Source organism: Microtus pennsylvanicus, chromosome X (assembly GCF_037038515.1).
Source record: "Microtus pennsylvanicus isolate mMicPen1 chromosome X, mMicPen1.hap1, whole genome shotgun sequence".
Taxonomy (NCBI): Eukaryota; Metazoa; Chordata; class Mammalia; order Rodentia; family Cricetidae; genus Microtus; species Microtus pennsylvanicus.
The window spans coordinates 82,629,681-82,653,773 of record NC_134601.1 but is presented as its reverse complement, the minus strand read 5'-3'; the positions used below and the strand labels follow the sequence as shown (position 1 = coordinate 82,653,773).

Genomic DNA, 24,093 nt, shown 5'->3' with positions numbered 1-24,093 from the left:
CATGAAGTTGACTTGAGTATTTCAGTGAAGGTTTATGAAGAAATTTCCTTTTAATACCATAAATGTATTCAAATATCATTTAAAAAAATGTCTGCTTAACTGGCTTTTTGGAGCCCTTTCCCTATGGTGGGATGCCTTACTCAGCCTCTATGCAGGGAGAAGGGGCTGGTCCTGCCTCACCTTAATGGGCCAGGCTTTGTTGACTCCCCAGGGGAGGCCTTACCCTTTTTGAGGAGTGGATGAGGAGGTGGGAGGGAGGAGCAGGATGAGGGGAGGAAGGGAGAATTCTGGCTGGTATGTAAAATGAATAAAAAATTTCAAATAAAGAAAATGTTTGCTTAAGATGTACTGTTTTTGATCTTACATTTCTGAATCTTCAAGAGTTGGTAGTCTAAACACTGAATCATGCTACTACTGTGCAAGAGTGAGTATTTTAATATTCAAAGAGGAACTGACGAGCTTTTCAATGTCACTGTATATAGTGAAAAAAATTAGATTTGAAAATTTCTGTTGCTTATATCATGAAGAAAATGCATACTAATATAAAGCATTCTATATATTTATATCTTTATAAATATCTATAACGTTTCTTTGGCTATGCCTTAAATTTCCTTGGTAACAGCCTTAACTCAAATAAGATTCTTATATAGAAGCTTCCTTTATGTCTTTCTTAATCTAGAAAGAAATTCGTTTTCCTTTGTTTCTACCACATTGTGATGCAAATGAAAGCTGTTTGTAGCCGCTGCATTGTAATATGTCAAATAGCATTTGCAGCACAGATTTTTAAGGTCTTCACCTAGCACAACGTAAATACATTTTAAAATACCAAATCTAAATAAACGACTCCTTGCTGGGTTTCTGTTGAACCTGACCCATACAGGTCGGGCTTCTCTTAAGTGGTTCCAGTTTTCCACTCTTATTTAGTCAGGTGCTCACCAAACTTCAGCTGCTTGCATTCTCCATTTCAGTGAGTTCTGCTTTCTTTGTTGGCTGATGGGAGGGGAGAGAGAGGGATTTTCATTCTTCCTGGAAAGGATGTTTTTGTGCAAGTGATGCATTTATTGATGGAACTCTTTATTTCATATCTCTCTCTCTCTCTCTCTCTCTCTCTCTCTCTCTCTCTCTGTGTGTGTGTGTGTGTGTGTGTGTGTGTGCTTGTGAGTGTGGAAGTTAGGGCAATGTCAGATGTCTCTCCGTTCACTTTCTACCTTGCTTTTCAGACAGGATTTCTCATTAAACCTGGAGCTCACAGAGTCCTTGAAACTGGCTGCTAAGCAAGCCTCAGGGATCCTCTTGGATCTGCTTCCTTGATGTTGGGATTATAGGCAAGGCATTTGACTTCTTTAAAAAAACAAAACAAAGCATAATTCTTTATTAATTTTTTGTGAATTTTACATCATTTACCCCAATCCTTCTCACCTCCCAGTCCCTCCGTATCCACCCCTCACCCCTGAAGCATGTCCCCTAAAATAACACCCCCAAAGTAATTAAAAACAAAACAACCACCCCAACCCCACTCCTCTGTCTTTCTAACACCTCTTCATTCATCCTAGTGGCATCAGGAGCTGCGGTGTCACACAGTATATCCTTTTGTCCAACCAGCTCCATGCAAAATACTCAGTGTAATGAGTCATTGGTCTGGTTCAAGGTCTCTGGCACACCATCATTTCTGGACCCTCACCAAAACTCCTCTCAGACATTCTGCTGTTGCTTGGAGTCATGGAGATCTTGCGGTTATACATCTGGCTTTTTACATGGGTGCTGAAGATCTGAATTCGGGTGCCTCACCTCAGATACTTTATCAAATAAGCCACTTGTCAGCCCTGACGGAAAATATCAGAGAGCTTACTTGATGATGCCAGTTTCAAATATTTCTCTAAGTGTATAATGTGTGGGTTAGGAGCAAGTGGGTTACTACATTTTACTCTCAGGACTATTGCCTTTTTTTTCCTTCAGGTTATATACTTTTGGAGACCAATAAACACAGTTCTCAGTATGAGAAAAAGCAAACCAGACCTGAGAGCATGTTTAGACACATCAAGCAAGACTTTTCTTTTTTCCTTCCTTTCTTTTTTTTTTTAACTATCATAATGGCAAAGTAAAAGACAGAAGGCGTGTGAGGCTGAGCAGAGGCTGAACACGATTAAGTGCCATTAGCCTGGTCAGTGTTCTATCAAAAAGCCATTACCGTTAATTTCTCAGCTCTACTCATGTAAAAGAAAAACACTGAAAGTGTAGGAGGGGGTGTTCACAAGATGAGTTGGTACAGAGAAGTCTATATGCCATACCTACCAACCCACCCGGGAGTGAGTAAACTAGTGTTTCCCTGGGAAATGAGATGTACAGAATTTGCCATCAAAGTAGCCTGAAGCTCTAGCCTTTACCAACATTGTTTTACAAATTATGATATAGAAAAGACACAATTGGGAGCTAGAGAGATGGCTCAGTCGTTAAGAGAACTGGCTGTTCTCCTAGAGGACCTGAGTTCAATTTCCAGCACCTACATGGTACAATTGTTGGTGACTCCAAGATCTGACACCCTCACACAGACATACATGCACATCGATACACATAAGATAAATTATTAAAAAAGAAAGGACACAACAAATTTATGTATATCGTTTTAATAAAGGACATAGGAAGATAAAGCATTTTTCAGTATTTCTGCAGCAAGACACACGGTTTTAAGAATACTATATACAGTCACTGTAAGCAGACTGATGGCAAAAGGGATTTATAGTAAATTGGCAACTTGAGCTTAACTGTTGAAGTCCCCCAGCGTCTTTCCTTTTCTGGCTCTCCAATACGTTCCATACATTATCAAGACCCAGTTCCCAGTTTCCTGCTGTGCTCCTTTGCTGATTTAGACAGCGGGCTGAGAGCAATTACTCTTTGAATGCATCTTATCTTACTGTTCTTTTCTTTTAGCCATCCCCTACCAAAAATCTGTATCCTGATAGATTGAATTCACTGTGTGTTTTATCTCGTTCTGTTGACAGATGTTAACTAGGCTACTCCAAAGAACACATTTAACAGTTTTGAACACTGGCAGGACACAGCCTTAGCCCTTGGGGGAAGTAAACAAGTCAAGGGTTGCATGCTGGTAAGAGCCACCCATTCTTTACTATATTTCATAATACCCACATGCAAAGGCTACAGCATAGTATGGTATATTATAGACATGGTTAAAGAAATGCAAATGTGGCATACTCTGTCAATCATTTCCTCCTGACTGGACAGAGTGCATGAACTTTCTGCAAACATGGAATTTGCAATAGGGTCTGATAATCTTGCTAGATGTCCTCTGTGCCTGCTTTTGCACAGAGCATGTCTTTTGGCCCCACTGAGTATCTTAGCTACTCTGACAGCAGATATTTTAGAACAGATGAACGAAATGTTCACTTCCTGTGATTTTGGACTTCATTAAAAAGGAGAGAACAGAACAATCCCTGTAAAATATTTGCTCTAATGACCTAGCACTTGCCTTAAAAGAAGGGTGTGCATTCATGTATTCGTGTCCATGTAAATGTGCACATATGTAGATGCGTGTGGTGAGAGTGGAAAGGGGTAGACTATGAGGGATTGTTACATTCCCGTCAGTTGTGGCCTGGTTAAATCTTAGGTGTATATTGCAGTAATGTATGTATACACAGTATTCTTAAAACATACCTGTCAGGACTGTGTTGAAATAGCCATTAACATAAATGCCTACACTCTGTGCAATTTGGCACGAACGTGAGGAAGCACATTGTTTTCCCTGGAAAAGTGAACCCTGAGATTGGGCTGTCTGGGTGCCACAAAAGATTATGGCACTGGCTGATGCCATCCAGTGAGAAATACATATGTCATATGGGGCCAGTGAGGAAAAGAGGCACATATTGCATTAGAAAATAAAGAGCTGTCTAAATCACACACTTCAAGAATTTGGAGTGTGATTCCTTTCTGTTTGTTCCTGGTGTTCTAAGGTGGTCCCTGGCAATTCCTGCACTAGAAGTCTCTCTAACAGTAGGCTGTCCAAAATATCTATGTGCTTTTGGATGGCACTTTACCTTTTATCTTCAGCTTTTGGAAAATAATTTACATTCTATGTCTTTCCAAGAACATTATTGGAACTAATGGAAGAACATTAATAAAGTACTCTAGGCTCTGCAAAATAATACTCTGTACTGAGAGTGTGGAAGGAAAGAATGGAGCAGACCTGGTGCTCAGAAATGCGGTAATAGTTAAACCCTTCATTCCAGTCCTGCCAATAAAAATATGTAAGAGCACAAGGGAGTTACATAGCACCTTTCAACTGTGGGATATTAGCAAAAGTAGCTCCATTTTCCCACTGTGGAAGAAGAGTACCAAAGATTGGGGAATGAGATCCCGCAGAAGTATTGGGCAGGGTTCCAAGAAAAGAAAGCCAATGAGTGAGGTCAGGGTGTTCTGATTATAAAGCAAACCTGCCTTCTTGATCAATAAGTAATCACTAAGATGCCTATATACAGTATCCAATGCACAAAGAATCTATGTATAGGGATATAATCAATGTCTATAAACTAATGGGATCAAGATACTAAAGCAAGAACAGGGCTTCTTCTTTCTTTAAGCACCCAGAGAAACCCCGTTTATTTGGCATTTTGGAGATAGTATAAGTCTTAAGACACTGAACAGTCAGCTTGCATTAACCTGAGCTTTACCCTTCCACTACTTCCCCGTCGTTTACTAATATTGTCCTTTGCAACAGGATTTCTAGAAGGGCTGAATGCTAGCTAATACACTCGACAGAGGAGAAGTTTCTGATGCTTTCCTGACTTTGCAGCTTCTGGATCTTAGTGGAGACAACAGTTGGGGCCGGGAAGGTTGCCTTGACGCTGACTTGCTGTGGAGTGCTGCTTGCACCGTTTTAGAGAAAGGTGCATTTGTATAGGACTAGAAGGCAAGGCCTGTGGATCCTAGAGCCATGTGAATAGCCAAATATACTTCCAAGGGAAACCTAGACAAGAAGGGTGCTTCAGACGGAGCATGGAAAGGGAAAGTTCTTCCCATGTGAAAGCATACACTTTCACTATGAATCCAGCATGCACAGTCTTCTAGGTTGCTCCTCAATCTGTGAATTTTGAAAGCAGTCCCTAGGCCCTTTCCCTAATAGGCTTATTCATGTCTTGTATTCTCTCAAATGAAATGCAGACCACAATCTATTTATTTGATGCTAAATGTCTCACCTTGGTTAAAACGACCTAGGGGGTCCAAATGGACCCATTTTGTGGTTGCTTTAAATAGCTGGACTGTTTTCTTTCCCAGTTGCATTGGCGCCCCAACACAGATTTGTTTGTGCCAAGCAACTCCTTTTCACTCAGAGACATTTTAGAAAGAATAATTTAGTAAACCCAACTATCTCGTAAGGAGTTCAATTCCTTGATAACTGTGAGCTCCCTGTAACTCCCACTGATCTCCGTTAAGAGTTGGGGCTTTTATTGTCAGCAGCTGTGCATTAGAGTGCTGGTTGAAAAATGAAAAACATCAATACTCTTAGGTACTATTATTATAAAGAAGCAGCATTAGTGTCCATCTCATTGATCCAGGCACGAGGACTGAAAGGAGGGCTGCTTATAAATAAGTGGGGAAATGGATGTAAACTCTCTTAATGGCTGAACTGCCACCGAAGCTTAAAGAAAGAGGACTGGACTATCACTGTTCAGTTAACTCTGTACATTAACTCCTGCTGTGAAAACATAGACCTTTAGCTAATCCTCAGGCTAGTGTCACATCTGAAACATTGTCGTCTTCAACAGAATTTTAATTATACCTGAAAATCACCCTTAAATCCTTTTTATAAAATGGATGGGCTGTAACTTGGGCTTACAGTACTTCTACCATTACAAAAGTAATTTACAAAGGCTAAAATAAAGCTATAGAGCAGAGAAATGAAGAAAATCGAGATTTTGAGCATAGTCTGTCTGGCATTAGAAGTTTTTAAGAAAGTAATTCCTTTTATCTTTTCCCAAGACAGGGTTTTCTTATGTAACCCAAGCTGGCCTGGAACTCACTGTGTAGAACAACTTGGTCTTGACCTTGGGATGCCAGGCACGCACCATCATGCTTGGCCTTAAAATGCTAATAGTTATGCTTACTAAAATGGAAGTCTGATCTAGTGGTCTTCCCTATTAGCTGTGGTGCTTTCCGAAACGTCTGTGACAGGGCAGGTTTTGCATTGTTGTCCAATTCTCAACAGGACCATGTCATAGTCTATTTAATCTCCTTCTTAAATTTCAGATAAATGATATAGGATTTGTTCAGAGTTCAGTGAATACTTAAATTGCTATTTAGTTGAAAAGCGTGACTAAATACAATCCTCAGTTTTTAAACCTTGACTTTTGGCAGAATTCTGCTGCACACACACACGTTTATATATGCCCATGAACATAAGCTGACTTCCCTCACAACTAGAAAGACCCTGCAGACAGATACGATTAATAGTCTTTCATGGGGGAATTAACTCCATGGTAATCTTTGGAATTCCCTTTTCTCCAACTAGATGACGATATATATAAAATGCTTAGGCTTTCATGGATTGGGAGAGGGTAAGAAAGAAAAACTGGCTTGAAACAATTGTTTTCAAAATGAGTTCAGTTAGTAAAGTCAATTTGCAAAGTCCTGAAACATCTGCACAGCACATATTTGATGGAAGGCCCAAACTGTGAAGCTTTCTATCCAACGTGGCGACTTATTTTGAGGATTAGAGTGGTTCTCAACATTGCAGTCTGTAAGCCTCATGGGACATGGTGGTTCCTGAGGACAAAAAGCAGGAATTTACAGATGAGTTGAACAACTGTGAATGGTTGCATAGTGACACCCAGTTCATAATCATTTGTAACCATTAAAATCATTTTATGAAGATATGTTTTAAAAAGACAGACATGGATCAGAGAGGAAAGGCACTTACTGCCAAACCTGATGACCTGAATTCAATTCCCTGAACCCACATGGTGGAAGGAGAAAATCGATTCCTACAAGCTGTTCTCTGAAGCCCACATGTTTACCATGGCACAACTGAGCCCCACCCCAAACAAACAAACAAAAAAGAAAATATAATATATTCATATTAGTAATTTTGGTTCTGGATTGTGTCCTATGAAAATAGTTCCAATTGATTTCTTTTCAAGGACAGCATTCATAACTTTATTGCAAATAATGAAAAGATGTGTGTGTGTGTATATATATATACACACACACAGATGCACACATACACAAATAACTTCATTCATGCATGATTTTCTATAATCCTGTTAATTGTTCTTTAAAATAACCATTTTAATCATTGTAAAATATTTTTATAACTTTTAGTAATACTTATTAGAATGATGGAGTGGTTTATTTCATCAGTCCCCTATTGCTAGATACTTGGTTCTATTTTAAAAATTCTGGCATTACAATAAATTGATAAATAATTATATAGATCTCTTGTTAATTCATTTAAATACACTCCCAAAGAGCAGTTAGTTATCAGCTAAAATATCACGAACATGAAAGGCTTTTATAGATGTCATCAACTTGCCTTCACACAATGAGTGGTGTATGGATTTAAACATACCAGCAATGAATATGAATACTTGTCTCAGTGTGTCTTTGTCAACACTAGGCAGTGTAATCATAAAACCAGCTGATTCAGTAGACAAAAACCAGCAATTACATTTTGCTAATTCATACTTCTTTAGAGTGAAATTGAATAATTTTATTGATTGTATTGTTACTCCTTTTGTCCATTTTCTAACTTGTGTGTTTTTTTAAATGAGTTTGAAGAAATTATTGAATTGAAGATGTTCATTTCTGTATGCTGCATATTTTGCCAATGATTTCCCCACATTAGTCCTTTCATTTTGAAAAAACTATGTAGAATCCGTGAGTCTTTGTGGAAAGATCATGAAAATAATTTCTTTCTTATATACAAAAGCTGAAACAAAGTAAAATCGAAGTGTTTATTGGTTGGTTTTTTTTTGAGATTCTAGTTTACCTCTATGTGTGGCTTTTTGGCCTGCACGTTTGTCTATGCGCTGTATGGATACAGTTCAAATAGAGGTCAAATCTCCTGAAACTGAAGTGAGAGGAGGTTTTGTGCCACCATGGTTGCTGGGAACTCAGTCTAGGTCCCCTGGAAAAGTAGCCAGTGCCTCTTAACCACTGAGCCACCTCTTCAGCCCCAATAGTTACTAATTCTAAGTTACAAACTTGGGTATTCATTTCATATTTTATTTTTTTATTTATTTAAAAATGTTCTTCAAAATAAAATAAAGGAAAATATATACAAAACTATAGTTTTGAACATATATATATTTTTTCAACTATTCTGTGGCTAGATATTCAAGTTGATATCAAATTGGAGATTTTACTAATACCATTATAGTCACTATCTATACATATTTTAAAATGTCTTCATAGCCCTGGTTGTCCTGGAACTCACTATGTATCTCAGAGACCTGTCTCTGCCTCCCTAGAGCTTGAATTGAAGGCATACACCACTGCAGCCAGATTCTTGACAAGTTTATAATAGTTTTCCCACTGTTCCCTCAAACGTTCTTTTATTATTATCAGAACATGGATTTCTTTTTTCCATAAAAACCAATCACCCAATTCACTTGGATAGTGTTGCTTGAAAAAGGTATGGATTGCTTAGAGGTCATTTTGGTTCCCTGGGGAAGTAGAAGCCAAGCATTTCATGGTTTAGTATTCATTCCAGATGCTCATGGAAGGTGAGGGGGAATCACATGGACATATAAATTGGGAAATATCTTACCCCACTTTGGGGGATTCCCAATATTCCTCAGCACATTAAAAATCTTAATATGTACTGCCAGAACGGCAAGGTCCCATGACTTGAATAGGAGAGGACAAGAAAAGATTTGATAGTCAAATAAACCCAAAGGCCGACTACAACTGCTGCTTAGTGAGTCACAAAGCCCACAGCACATTGAAAGGCCCATGAATTTCTACTGAGCACGCTTATATCCATGTATTCCTAAGTGGACCCTTCCACAACACTTTTTCATTAAGCAGTTAATATACCAAAATACTGGCATTTCAGACTACCTTTAGACACACATATAAATAAAGAACCATCCTAGATAGCCGAAATGCAGGTATTACTAGATATTACAAGTCGCCTTCCCAAAATATCAAGCATTTCATCAAGGGCTTGAATAAGTAAACAGACTTAACTGGTCTCTATTTTAACCTTTAGTTAAAATTGAAGCTGCATGGCCAGAGTCCATCAGGCCTTTAAATGCACCGTCATAAGGGACATGGCATGATTGGAAGCCATACAGTCCTGGGTTGCAATTTCAGGTGAGCCCCTTGGCAGCTGTGTAGCCTCAGTTTTCTCTCAAGAAAATATGAACTGTAACAGTCACCTTGGAGAGTCGATAGAAGTGCTTGGCAAACTAGCTGGCACACACGAGGTCTTTTATAGTACCTTTCCTCGTATCAGTCCATGGCAGAAGTTGTGCAGGGAAAGGACTGAAGACAGGAGAACCCACAAACAGATTAAGAGGCTTCTAACTGCTAGCCTTTCCACGGGGAAAGAAGTGACAACTTACCAGTTCAGAGCTTTGAGCACTGTGATACTTATATAGCTAAAAGTCCCCCTTTTACTATGGAATTACATTGGTTTTATTTACTCGTAAGTGTCGCAAAGTTCCAGAAGGCTGTTTGTCTTTTCAACAGGTCAAAGAGAATCCTGTGCAAAACGCTGCCTGCCCCTGATAACAAATTAGTAGCATTTAGGATGTTTGGAGTACAGGTAGGCTGCTCTTTGCTTGTTAGTGGGTAAGAGTAGGTTATTAACAGACATAATGGAGTCAAGCACAAATAACTTATTTGTAATCTGTATTGTTTTGGAGACCTGGAATGCACCACGACAAGGCTTACATAATTCACAGTATGAAAGTAAATAACCTGAACGGGATATTTGGCTGGTTTTGGATCCCCTGGGGTCTTTTAGCACAGTGTGAGTTCTTAGGGAATAAAGACATCTTTTTCAGTACATTGCACAGGGAAATTTTGCACAGGACTTCTCCTGTGTGCAACAAGGGCGAATAATTTAGCACCTTGCTCACCAGAATGCGAACACACGCCTTTTCTAGTTCTGCTCCCAAGGGTTCTTAGTCCAGGTGGCACTAAATGTGCCTCCTTCAGAGTACTGACCTGGTGGAGATGCAGAAAACATGAAAAGTGCTACGTTTCTGTTTCCATAGCAAGTGATGATGAGTCTCCTGAATAATCTGTAAGATTGAAAAGTACAGGTGAGCGCTATGTGCTCAGGGTGCCCCTCAGAGGTTTGTGCTGCTTGGTCCCCAATGTGGTAGCATTGAGTGGTGGAAACTTCCAGAAGTGGGGTATGGCAGAAGGTACTTAAGTCACTGAGTTTTAGCCTCAGCAGCAACACTGTGGTACTTATGGAACCCATGATAACTCTTGTATGAGAAGACTTTTACAAAGCAAAGCTCCTCCCAGTGTTAGGTCCTTTCTGCAGCAGCCATTTCTCTTTCTGATTGTGCACCAAGTTGTGGTGCAGGTGTGTATGGGAGACTCTGCTGTGACACTGTCAGCGGACTGTCTCAACTCTCCAGCCATCAGAAGTGGGAGACTACTTCATAAAGTACATAGCCTCTGATAACTTTTCTTAAAACAGTTTTTTGAAACAGGTTTTCTCTGTGCAACAGCCCTGGCTGGCCTCAAACTCAGAGATCTGCCTGCCTCTGCCTCCCTAGTGCTGAGATTAAGGGTATGTGTCATCATGCCAAACTCAATAACTTTTTATATTAACAGAAAATGGATCAAAGTGGTATTCAAATTCTTATATGGATGGATATTTGTTCAGTAACATTTTTGTCTAACTTTTGGATGTGGTCAGCATCCACAGAGCACCAAAGACTGATGTTCTACCCAGAAACCTTTATAAGCACAGGCATTCACATGCCAAGAGTTGCCCAGTCTGCTGTACTACTAAGAATATTTTATTTATCAACATAATCTGATCCATAAAATTGGCTGGTATTGGACTTAAATAGCTGTGATAAGGGCTCAGTGCCATCTGTCTTTAATGAAGAGTTTCAGGTTTTGTTACTCACAAAATGACTCTATCTCACTGTAATTCCATGCAGACAATGAGTGTTAGTGTAGTATCTTAGGTGTTTGTGTGTTTCTGAAAAGGAATGAGGGATCTAGACAAGAAGAGGTTTGGGGATTAATAAGAAACAACGGTTATGGTACAAATGTTTTGTTTCTAATCTGTAGCTTTTTGGAAGTGGAAAATCCCCTCTGACTCACCTTGCTTAATATACAGATACACACTTTGGTCACAGTACCTGCATCAGGAAGTACATGTCATTTTGAGATAAAAATGTTAACAGTGGTCACCCCCTACAGCATCCGGTAGATTTTCTTTTATAAAATCAACGTGCCATTCAAAGTGCTCGCAAAAGTGTGAAATCTGACTGAGGTTAACGAGCCAGGGTGGGCTACTTTTGCCATGGCAGGCTGGCAAACTCACACTATTGAGTTAATCAGGCTGACTTCAGAGCCACAGCAGTTTCTTCAAGCTATAGCGGAGAGCAAAAGAGGTCCTAAAAATGTTTGCTTTTGGAATCAGAACACTCTTGTGGACACAAGATTCTGTCTTCTCTAGAATCTCAGGGTCCTCTCCACTCTCTCCTTTCCCTCCCTTTTCCCTCCTCCACCCCTCCCCCTCCCTCCATCCCTCCCCACTTCCCCCTCTTTTTCTCCTGAAAGGTTTTTCTGTCAATTTGCAGCCGACTGCAACTGCTTTCCAAGGCCTGGTCTAACAGATGAGCAGCATTCATCACTGTGCATAGCTAGCTAGGGTAGAGTTAAGTCAGAACCGAAATCGGATAGGGTAGCCCAATCTTCAGTGAGGGCTCCAGCATAGCTCACTTGTGAAAAAAGGGAAAACAGACGTAGCAAGCGCTCAAGCATACGTCAAGAACATTCCGAGATAGCAATCAGTGGCAGCAATGACAAGTTTTAAGGGCAATAAGAGCACTGGCCTTGTTGCTCTGGAGAAGTGCTGCTAACAAACTCTTTCAACCCTCGTGACTAGCTGCTAGTTGCCTGCCTTGATACATTTTAGGTGTGTTTGGCAGGAAAATCTTCGAGAAGTTGATCTTCAGGATTTTGCTAAGTGGGTCTCTTTTATTTTTTTCCCCAGAGTGACTCACACTCTGATTTGGCACAACACTCCTACCGAACAATTATTTGAATTAAAACTGTGCTCTTGTGGGCACTGGCGCTTCAGATGAAAAACCTGATTTTCAATTTCCTTCATGGCATCCTTCCCAGGGTGAGATTAAGCTAAGACTTCATAGGTGAGGAATGAATTGAATAAAAGCAGCAACTTCAAAGAATTGTGTTCTGCGTAATAGAAGACAAATAACAGGATTTAGTAAGTCAATTCAATGCCTCCTACAGTCTGTACCTCCGCTGCTTCCTCCATTCCCTGCTCTGGCTGCTTATGCAGTAGTGATTTTCCTATTATCCAATCAAAAGTCTGTCAATTCAGTCTTATTGTATGCTTCTCAGCTCTGGTTTCCTTATGTTATCTAAGATCTATTTCCTCCTTTACTTTAAAATCTAGGTTAGCACATGAACCCTTCAACTTGGTTTTGTGTCTCTGTATGTGTATTTTTAGCTACTGGTTCTCAGAAATGAGAAGAGTAGGGAAAGAGTACAATGTAGAGAATCCAAGAACTTGAGTCATGATGGCTTCCTGACACATTACTCACTTGGAGTCATCTCATCCTTTGCCTCCAGCCTCTCAGCCTTTTTGTCTGACAGTAGGGCTGGGGCGTCTTCACTGAGCTTTGTCTTCGGATACTCTAACCATGGCCCTCTACCTTCTCTTTCCCCATTGTCTTGGTCACACCGACATATTTCAATGCACTTTATTTCCTGTCTCCACTTCTATTCTCTTACTTGATTATCTCCTGGTTGAATGCCAATGCCGTGTCTACGCAGATAACTCCCACATATCTCTAGTGAGTGGACTATCCCTAGCTGTATAAAAGATCTCTTAGCCTTGATCTTTTTTTCTCCCTTTCTATAGTTACTGCCTGCCGTGAAGCTATTATGACACATACCAAGCTTTCTGCTATTCTTCCCATTTCTTATTTCAAAATGTCAATTTGGTCTGTGTACCAGTGCCCCAGTGATCGTCATAAAATATCATTCATTATATCAATACTAACAGGAAGTGATAATATGAATAACAACTCTTTTATGAACTCTACCAAATCCTCTTCCATGTTACGTCCATTATGACTCATACCTGTTACCTATATGTCACTTGTTTCTTCCTAAGTAGCCTTCTTGTGTCTCTTCCTTCTTCCTTACAACTGTCATTAGTACTATTTCCCCCTTTATCAGTATATTTACTGTAACTCTTCAGAATAGGAAAATAGCAAGCATAGCAAAATGTTCTCTTTAGAAAGCAGTGGTCAAAATACTGGGTAGAGGTGGCCAGAGACTATAGAAAAAAGACACAGAGAAGAAATAGGTCCCCAAATTAGGAAGCTATGTTAATATTGTAAGTTGAGCATGACCTTTAGAACATAATAGCATTCTTGTAAAAAGGGAGATAGAAACTATTTGGCAAAAATTTCAGGTTATTCAGCTTAACTTTTGACCCCTTAGTATCAGGTAGGCTTGGACCTGAAGAGATCTTGGAGAGAATGGAATTGAAACTGAGGTACAGAGAAAAGTGGCTTTTCCAAAAGTCACACATTGAAACTAGCAACTGGAAACCATTTCCCATGCCAGAACTTTGCTCATGTTTCTTCATCCTTCTATTTTTGGCAAATGAGGCATAAGAACGGTTTCTTCTTAATGGAGCCTTAAAGTGTATAAACTGAATAGGAGACGGAGAAAAGGAGAGCTACTAAGTGGTGCAGAGTTAGATTTGGAGACAGGGTCTATTACTCTGCTGTGTGACATTGAGCTTATCTGATCTTGAGTTTCTTTTTCTTCTGTAAAACAGGGTTACTGAATATTTACAACTCACAAAATTGATTGACTATTAAGTGTGAACGTATGGCATGTAACAGGCGGATGTTACATCTCTCCCTTCAATAAGTTCTTATTTAGTATCCAATTGCCAAAATTCTGTAATGTAACCTGGCTGTTTTCTTCTTGCCAGTGTTAGATAGTTGGAATTCTATTTGCATTATGATGCCTTACTTACCTGCGCAGGTAACTCATAGCAAATCACTCTTATCTTAGTTTTTTATAGCATACATTTTATTATTCTGCTTATATAATAAATAGCATATAGCTCATTAATCAGTGTGTATGTGTGTGTATACACATGTGTGTGTGTGTATGAGAGAGAGAGACATGGAGGTTCATTGTGTAGTCCAGGATAGTCTCAACTTATCATCTTCCTGTTACAGTCTGCAGAGTATTGGGTTTAGAAGCATTCCCCACCATGCTCAGAAAAGTATAGTACTGTAATACTTGTAATTTTAAGCAACTTTTGATATGTCTTATCTTCCAAATAAATGAAAAGAATATTAGTTTCTTCTTCGTTCTTTTTTTTTTCTGTACTATTTCTGATCAACCATATAGACATCTTACCCTAGAATCACAATGGCTCTTGCATATAGGAATAAGAAAAAATAGCCTGTTGGAAAAGACCTACTTACCTAACCATATAATGTCTATATAATAAGACTCATGTGAAGACTAATTTCGAAGGTCTTAGAATGCATTTTTTTTGAATTCCCATTTGAAAACTTGCTAAACAACTTACCAAGTCTAAAACCTTTTCCATAACTGTTCCCATGTATTGACCCTTAATGTCAAATAATGACTGTTTGAAGAAGTGTATTTATTTTTGAGGAAGACAGCACGGATTGTATGAGACTACATACACTTCCTACTGTGATGTTTAAAGGTCTCCAGGCATGAGCAGATAGGTACAGTAACACTGAAGAGGTAAGTGGTGAGGTAATGTTTTCTTCAAGGAAGAGTTAATAGCTCTCTCTGCCTAGAAGATAACTGAACAGAGAGGCATCTTCCAAGTAACATGGCTCTTGATTGAAAGACCTCTTGTCTCCAAACTAGAGCTCTTGTATCCAGGATGTGCTTGGAGAGTTTGAGTTTTGATGAAAAGAAGGGCTCTCATCAGTCCTCTTAGAAGGTCCAGGGTTTAGAGCAATCTCTACTACATGATGACAATAAACTTTGTTAGGAGTATTACTTTATCATCTTCTGAAGAAAACAGTTTCCTCACATAACTGCCGTGATCAGAAATTTTCAGTAGTTCCTGACCACTGACAGAATACAGATTTTTTTTTTTTTGGATTTTTGAGACAGGTTTTCTCCGTAGCTTTTGGTTCCTGTCCTGCCTCTGCCTCCCGAGTGCTGGGATTAAAGGCGTGTGCCACCACTGCCCGGCTCAGAATACAGATTTTGGTCTATGGGCTCATACAATTTGATGCCAATTTACCTGCAGAGTAAATCTACTTATTTGGTCAGTAACACTTTGTACAGTGTTTTGGTGGGAAAGTTTTCATAGTTGTATCTTATCTAACTCAAATATTTCAAGACCCGTGAGTTCAAAGATAATAGTGTTTAATGACAATATGAATCCAATATTCCAACTTCAGGACACTCTCACTACATGCTAGTTTATTTCCTTTTGCTATTCTTCTCAACAGGTGCCTTGTCATCACAGTAGAAACTAAAAGATTAAAAACAAGTCAGAAACATGCTCTGCCTTGAACAGTACTAATGGGTATCATATAAAGAAAGTTTGAACAAACCAAAGAGTAGGAAATTATAGAGACTCAAGATCATTCAGGACTTTGTTGACTTGCTCCTGAGAGTCTATATGTGAAGAATTTCCTATACTGGGTACAAAATCCAAACTTTTCTGGATAAGAGTTCAACAACCAGAAGGCAGGAGATAGATTCTGCCAATTATTGATTATCATTAGCACCAGAAGGTATATTTGCAAATTCAAGCAAATTTTTGGTTTCATACTATAGGATTTTTTAAAATAGACAAAAATATCCCTGAGGAAATAATTAAAAGTTATCAAATGAAGGTTCTATGGTGCTATGCAAGATATTCATTAGTATGACTATAGGATCGGGCCATTTCAGGCTCTCTCTCCTCAGCTGCCCAAGGACCTAGCTGGGGACATCTCTCTGGACCCCTGGGAACCCCTCTAGAGTCAAGACTCTTGCCAACCCTAAAATGGCTCCCTTAATTAAGATATATACTTCCCTGCTCCCATATCCACCCTTCCTTTATCCCAACCATCCCATTCCCCCAAGCTCTCCCCATCCTCCCCTTCTCACTTTTCTCTCCCCATCTCCCCTTACCCCCATCCCACCCCACCCCCCAGTTCCCAATTTTTGCCCAGCAATCTTGTCTACTTCCAATATCCAGGAAGATAATGGATGGAGATAGAGACAGAGACCCACACTGGAGCACTGGACTGAGCTCCCAAGGTCCCAATGAGGAGCAGAAGGAGGGAGAACATGAGCAAGGAAGTCAGGACCATGAGGGGTGCGCCCACCCACTGAGACAGTGGGGCTGATCTATTGGGAGCTCACCAAGGCCAGCTGGACTGGGACTGAAAAAGCATGGGATAAAACCGGACTCTCTGAACATGGTGGACAATGAGGGCTGCGGAGAAGCCAAGGACAATGGCACTGGGTTTTGATCCTACTGCATGTACTGGCTTTGTGGGAGCCTAGTCTGTTTGGATGCTCACCTTCCTAGACCTGGATGGAGAGGGGAGGACCTTGGACTGCCCACAGGGCAGGGAACCCTGACTGCTCTTTGGACTGGAGAGGGAGGGGGAGGGAAAAAGGAGGCAGGGAGGAGGCGGAAATTTTTAATAAAAAATAAATAAAAGATAAAAAAGATTATAGATGATCATCCACAAAAAAAGTTATCAAATGAAATTCAAGTTTCATTTCTAGTCTTGTTATTTAGAGATAAAAGCAGTTTTGTCTAGCTAAGGAAAATGTGGGTCTTTTACTGCTGCATTCTTTGGAAATGGTCTTCTTATCACAGTTAGTGCACTAGTTAGAGGGCAAAATTACCATGTTCCTTGACCTGGAGCTCTCGACTGGATTGTCAAACAGTGTCATGGAAGGCCTGGGTGAGAAGTCCTTTTGAACTGGCTTTACCTTCTTTACTAGGAGCTAAAGGAACCAAGCCTAATGGATACAGCCACGTATGATTACAATTGGCAAACGCTAACTTATTAAAGTCAAAACAGAGTTTAATACCTAATCTTTTTTTTTTGAAGACTAAATTTGAGGGTCTAGGTGAAGGAATCAATTGAAAGGCCAATTACTATTTGCTCAAATTTAGCATAAAATAATAGAAACCTGGAAGTTCTTATGAACCCTGGAACAACTTGAGGCTTATGCCTAGGCTCTGAAAAAGCCTCACAGATTCAGGACCACGTGGGACTTAGGTGACTCACATCCTAAGACCCTGGAAAATCCATACCTAGGATAGCAACCTTATGGAGGCAGGATTAAGGAAGAAGTTAGATGATCAATTATGATATACAATATATAATTCACTTTGGGTTTCTCTGTGAGAGCAAGCACCCTGACATGAAAATTATAAGCGAAGTTGCTTATTTCCACCTTTGAAAGGAAACCTGTGTGTAAGATCTTCAGAGTAAATTTTCCTAACAAATAGGTTGAATTCTGATTTCGTTAAAAATATTTCTACAAACATTTCGAGAGCAGCTAACACCATTAGTCAATCATAGATGCTGATATAAGAGTTATTTCCAGGTGATATTAGCCAGATGGTGGAGTAAGAGATCTTGGCCTTCTTTTCTCCCACAAAGAGCAAACATTTGGAATCCATCCATTAATTAAAATAACTGTAAGCGCTCATGAGTCCAATTAAAAAGTTGTAGTCATACAGTGAAAGAAGCAACCCAAGGAAGGACAGTTTCATTTTGCCTGCATCCCTTCATTCTTTAAAGTGGCAGAACTCAACAGAGGGAATAAACTTAAAACAATGATGTAAGAAATTGAAGAGGACACAAATAAATGGAAATATATCTTGTGCCCACAACTTTGGAAGAACCAACATGGTGAACATGTCCATGCTGCCACCAAAATTAACAGAATTCAACATAATCTGGATCAATATTACAGTGGAATTTTTCATAAATAAAAAATTATAAAGAACTACAAGAGTTTGTTAATAGCTAAAAGAATTCTGATAAAGACAAATAAAACTGAAGGCATCATACTACTGCATCTTAAACTGTATTACAAACCTAGGATAATCATAAAGGCAGATACATAGGACAATGGAACAAAAGAAACAGCCCAGAAAGAAATCTAAGCATATTCTATCAATTATTTTTAAAAAGGGTGTCATTAATACATCTGCAATTATAAAACTACCACAAAAATATGGGGAAATGTCTTAAGAACAATGTTTAACATGACATTTAAAAGTAACAAACAATAAATAAATGGAGGTTTATCAAACTAAAAAGCCTGTTCACAGCAAAAGTAACAACAAAATAAAAAGCGATAGAACAGGATAAAATAGTTGTGAACCACAAATCTGACAAGTATCCAATAAACAAATTGTGTTAAGAAATTTATACCAGTAGCCAAAGCCAACAAATAACTGAATTTAAAATGATTAAACTATATAAAAGACATTTTTCCAAAGATGGCACAAGTATTTGGAAAAGTGCTAAAACCCTTAATGGTCATGGGAATGGAAATCGAAAGCACCACGAGATGCCACCTCATGTCTATTAGAATGGCTGCTACAGAAAAGTCAAAAGATAGGACTGTGATCAACTTGAGTGGTAGAATGCGTGAATGCTTGCCAAGCATGGTCATGGCCCGACATTTAATCCCAGACCCACGAGAATGTCAAAAAGAAAAACTGTTGGTGAGAAAGTAGAGAAAGGGCTACCTTCATTCATTGTTGCTGGCAATGCAAATTGTTACAACTGCTGTGGTGATTTCTTTAAAAATTCAAAATGGAGCTACAGATGACCATATGACCCAGATTTCTTCTGAGATATATTCGCTCCCATGTTCATTGCAGCATTATTCACAATACCCAAGAAATAAGACTGACCAAACTGTTGATGGATATGTGAAGAATCTCTCTCTCCCCCCTCTTTCTCTCTCTCTCTCTCTCTCTCTCTCTCTCTCTCTCTCTCTCTCTCTCTCTCTCTGTGTGTGTGTGTGTGTCTGTGTGTGTCTGTGTGTCTCCCTCCCTCCCTCCCTCCCTCCCTCTTATTCATTTTTAGGACAGAAGTGACTTCTCCCATTTACAACGAAATGAACTAAAACGGATGTCATTAAGGCAGACATAGAAAAACAGTAATGCATGGTCTTTCTGATAGGGAGAAAATTTTAAATGGAGTCAAATATATACCAACAGACTAGAACAGTAGTTACCCGAGTCAGGAGAAGGTGAGATGCCATGAAGAGGTAGAGGCCAAAGTCTACAGAGTGGCCACAGAGAGAAATGTGGAGACTGAAGGGGTGGCATGAGGACTGCTAGAATATGCAGGACACCAGTGTTCTGAGATGCTGTATGCTACAGCCACCACTTCACTGTATGTATGTATGCATGCAAGACATCGTACTGCATACCTCACATTTCTACAGTAAAATTAGTGACTTATTCCTTTGTGCTACAGCTTGATAGTTTGAATCTTTAATGTTCCCTAATGGCTCATGTGCTAAAAGTCTTGGTCCACAGCGGGGTGGCACCATTGGGAGATGTCAGAATTATAAAGAGCTGGGGGAAGTGTTTAGGTTACTGGGTGGGGACATTCCGTTGAGGGAGTATGTGGGTCCCAGTTCCTTACTCTCTATTTTGCTTCAAAGCAATGAAGGGAGTGGTGTTTCTCAATGGCAGACTGCCATCATTACTGGATGTTCTTGTTGGCAGTCTAAAACAATAGGACCCACTGGTCATAGAGTGGAGCCTTCAATGTGCCTGTTCTCTTCGAAAGCTGGTTATCTCCGGGATTTTCTTACAGTGACAGAAACCTAGCCCATTTCACAGGTGGAAAGGAACCCGGCTCTGCTGCTGAAGTCTGCCTCCATCGCTGTTAACTTCACTATCTACAGAAAATTGACTGTAGCTACTCTCCCTGAATGGCCACAGATGCTGCATCTCCAACAAACATCCATGATCAAAGTGTTCAGCTACTAATGTGAAAAAGGCTAGCGGTGGAAAACGGCCCAGGCTTTGTTACCTACTGAAATAAAGACAGAACAAAGAGCATTCGGAAAGGCACCAGAGCCATAAAGAGAAAACATTAAGAAATCAGTTCTTTCAGAAAATAATAAGAGGCGCCTTCCTCTGAGAAAGCCATGGAGTTTTTTAAATATCATTTTTACATGCAGGTCGAAGCTGGCTTACAGTAGTTTGCGTTTTAGCATCTCTTTGACAATCATGCCCACTTTATTATTCATGACACTTACAATAGGCAGGACTGTAGATGCTATCCATCCAATTTGGAGGAAATGGTTCCATTTGGAATAGATTAGTATAAAGACTTTTATTATCATCTCTAATTTTTTAATGTAAGATATAGGAAAATTTATAATGAGAAAAAGCAATAATGTAACAGGCATTTCTGGATCACTTCCCCAAAAAGCTAAAATGCAACTCAAAGTCTCTCAAAAATCTTTTTAAAAGATGCCTGTTTAATCTCTGCAGAAAATGACACAGATGTGCGTACTCATTTGTGCAGCTTCTGTGTATTTGTGCATTAATTAAGTACTTTATTTTTAAAAGCCTCTCCAGAGAAACCCATTTAAATGCTTTGATTTCATAAATGTGATTCTTTTAAACCTATTACTTTCCTGTATTAAATTAGGGTAGAGATTTCAAAGAACATAAACTTTTCTTCGCATTAGCATTGCATTTTCAGTTATTGAGTTGCTGTTGCAGGATTTTATCATTTTATACATTGAGTATTTTACATTATGCTATTAATAAATACATAATGTACAGCAAATGTTATATTATTGGTTAACTATTAATTCTGACATAATTTCTAAAGGAAACAGAAATGTAATTTTAACACTTACAGCACCTTTCTTGGGAATGTATTGTTAAAAGATCATGGACTCAAAGTTAGCTAGGAAGGGATAGGAGGGTGGAAAGGGCAGTTATGGAACTGGGGGATGGGTATGCTCAAATACAATGTATGAATTTATCAAATAATTTTCTGGGTGGTGGAGCACACCTTTAATCCCAGCACTTGGGAGGTAGAGGCAGGTGGATCTCTTGAGTACGAAGCTAGCCTGGTCTACAGAGTGAGTTTCAGGACAGCCAGGGCTACACAGAGAAATCTTGTCTAGAAAAACTAAAATAAGAAAACAAATCAAGGACTTAACCAAAGCATTGTTTAAAAAACATATACGAACAATCTGTATATGATCACATACACACAGAAGACATCCATGACTGAGGATAACACACAGTCAACTGGACAGAGTGCAGTTAGAGAACCTGTGTTAGAGAAAAGCACCATTAAAGAATAAAGCTGGTAGACATAAGAATGGGTTAAAATCTCCTTCATTTAAGATGGCATAGTGGTCTTGATAAAGTTAAAAGAGGTTTGTGCTCTATGGTGTATTTTCTGATTTTAGAAGCAGTTGGATGCTTCAGATAACAAGATGGAACTAAATCACAGTACCATGTCTCATATTTATTCTTCCAAATTACAGACATACTATCATACCGCAAAACTCTCAGGATTTAGAATCAGGATACCTTCATTTGATTCCAAGCACTGCCTGATTTCATGTTCTGGGATACTGGATGAGTTAGTTAACTTCTCCCATCCTCAGTTTCATTAATTATAAAATATTAGTGTCTATACAACATGATTATTGAATTCAAAGGACATAAAAATATAAAAGGATTTTATAATCTATAAAATTATATGAAAATTATGACCAGATATGTTAGAAAAAGACCAAATTTAGAGGCTGCTTCAAAAAAGTAACGTCTTGAGTGGGTGAGATGGCTCAGTGAGTAAAGACGGTTGCTGTGCAAACCTGGCAGCCTGAGCTTAATCCCTAGAACTCCTGCAAAGGTGGAGAGAGAACCAAATTCACAAGGCCACCTTCTAATTTCCATACAAATCCTATGGCAAGCACACCTACTGGGAATTGGAACTCAGCTTTGTTGAAAGCACTTTAGCTACTAAGCCGGCTCCCCATCCCCTTCGAAGTATTTCCAGTCAGGTGGCACTACATAGATCTTTAAAGTGTTTGGCTTGACAGCATAAGGCTCACATATGTACTGTTTTTCTATTATGGAATGATTTCAGTCAATTTTGAAATTAGGTATATCTTTAATTTCTGTTGGAAAGAGTCAATACCAACATAAGAAGTCCCATCTTCTGAGACTGCTAAAAGCTAATGTCTGTTTAGAGGGACTAGCGGCAGGAGGATGGCACAGCAAACCACAGCCAGCTTCTCACAATAAGCAGGGAAGTAATAGGCATTTGTGTGTGTGTTCAAAATTCTTTGGCTGGGCAAGAATTATCTTCTTTTGTAATTATACACTTGGGGCTGATTTCTCATTTTTCAAACCCATACATGTTTTCTTTTAAGATAGTACTTTCAGGTAGAGAACCCGGGCTTTGTGTGAATTTAGAAAAGCTTGTCTTCTGCATCTGACCCTCACTTGAAAAATTTTCACGTCCTCATTCAGCTTCACTTACCCTAGGTACAATTCATGATGACTATTAAAATTACCTACTTAAAAATTTCTGTTGGATACTGCTTGACTTCAACAACTGTTAAAATCTGCTCTCTGATGGCTAGTATCAACATTTGCAGAGAAGAAAAATACAGCAGAGGGTCCAGTGATGGGCAGAGACAAAGAATAGAACATATATGGCAGGAGACTATTATGTTTAGAACTTCATAAAACATCTCAAGATGACTCAATTATCTGATGGAGGAAATTGGGTGGGCAAAGTTTCCGTTTTAAATGTTTTCTTTGCCCTTACTAGAGGCATGTACAAATTCGCTCCCACATACCTTTTACTTTGTAATGTATTTACGCCATTTTACAGTGTATAAGATTTTAAAGAAAATTGAACCATTATGAGTGAAGGAGGGTAGAGAAAGTTGCCCAGTGACGGAAGTAAATCTTTATAGTCAAGTAAAATAGCAAGAGTGATTATCTGGGAAGACTGTTTACCCCCAGGCACAATACTGTCTATTATATTCCCTGATTTAGCTCTAGAGTTGTAAGTCATGGGATAATGAAGCCGGTAAGGAACTGCTTAAGTTACCATCTAATGCTCCTGTAAAGATGGCTTCTCCTTTTGGATGGTATGTGTGTATGATGTGCAATCGTGTGTATATACATGTATGCATTGTGAGTGCATGTGTGTGCAGATGTGTTTGCCTATGTGCAGTGCAGAGACTGATGTTCGGTGTCCTTGATTATTCTCTACCATATATATTGTTGCAGGATTTTTCACTGAACCTAAACTTCAATGTTTCTGCTAATCTTTCTAGCCAGCTTGCTCCAGATATTTCCTGTCTGTTTCCTGCACTGGGATTACGGATGGGCCACAAACCAGCCCACTTTGCTTTTACTGGATCTGGGGATCTGAATTCCCAATTCTCATACTTGTGTGACAAGCACTGATAAAGATAATGCTGAGCTTTCTCTTCAGATCCACCGGTTGGTCTTATCGTCAACTTGATATAATTTAGAATCAACTTCTAGGTATGTCTGGGAAGGTATTTCCAGAGACCTATCTATCAGTGCTACTTCTATCTTCCCTGACACCAGCCTCCAGTTTCTTCATTCCCCCCATGCGGAATCAAAACCAGAGGTTCTGCAGGAATCTTCAGGCCTCCAGCATCAGTCTGGGATTGCTAAGGCTTTTAGCTTTGTGGACTGAGCAGCTACTGGATGGCCATTGCTGGACTATACAGGCCCTATCATGTTAGCCATTCTAATAAATTTCTTTTTATAATACATAACATATACATGCATTTTATTGGTTATGTTCTTCTAGAGAACATTGC

The 24,093-nt window shown here is 39.3% G+C and overlaps 1 protein-coding gene across 2 annotated transcripts in view; it reads right to left on the bottom strand.

The window, feature by feature from the left end:
* Window positions 1-2,608: 2,608 nt before the first annotated feature.
* The window catches only part of Zdhhc15 (zDHHC palmitoyltransferase 15), a 107,156-nt gene continuing 85,671 nt past the window's right edge, over window positions 2,609-24,093 (bottom strand). For both annotated transcript variants that reach the window (XM_075958579.1, XM_075958580.1), the window contains 2 exons: window positions 10,183-10,259; window positions 2,609-6,774 (listed from right to left, as the gene is read on the bottom strand). In XM_075958579.1, coding sequence (XP_075814694.1) covers window positions 10,213-10,259 — 47 coding nt within the window. In that variant the 3' untranslated portion in view covers window positions 2,609-6,774; window positions 10,183-10,212. The remainder of the gene's footprint in view (window positions 6,775-10,182; window positions 10,260-24,093) is intronic.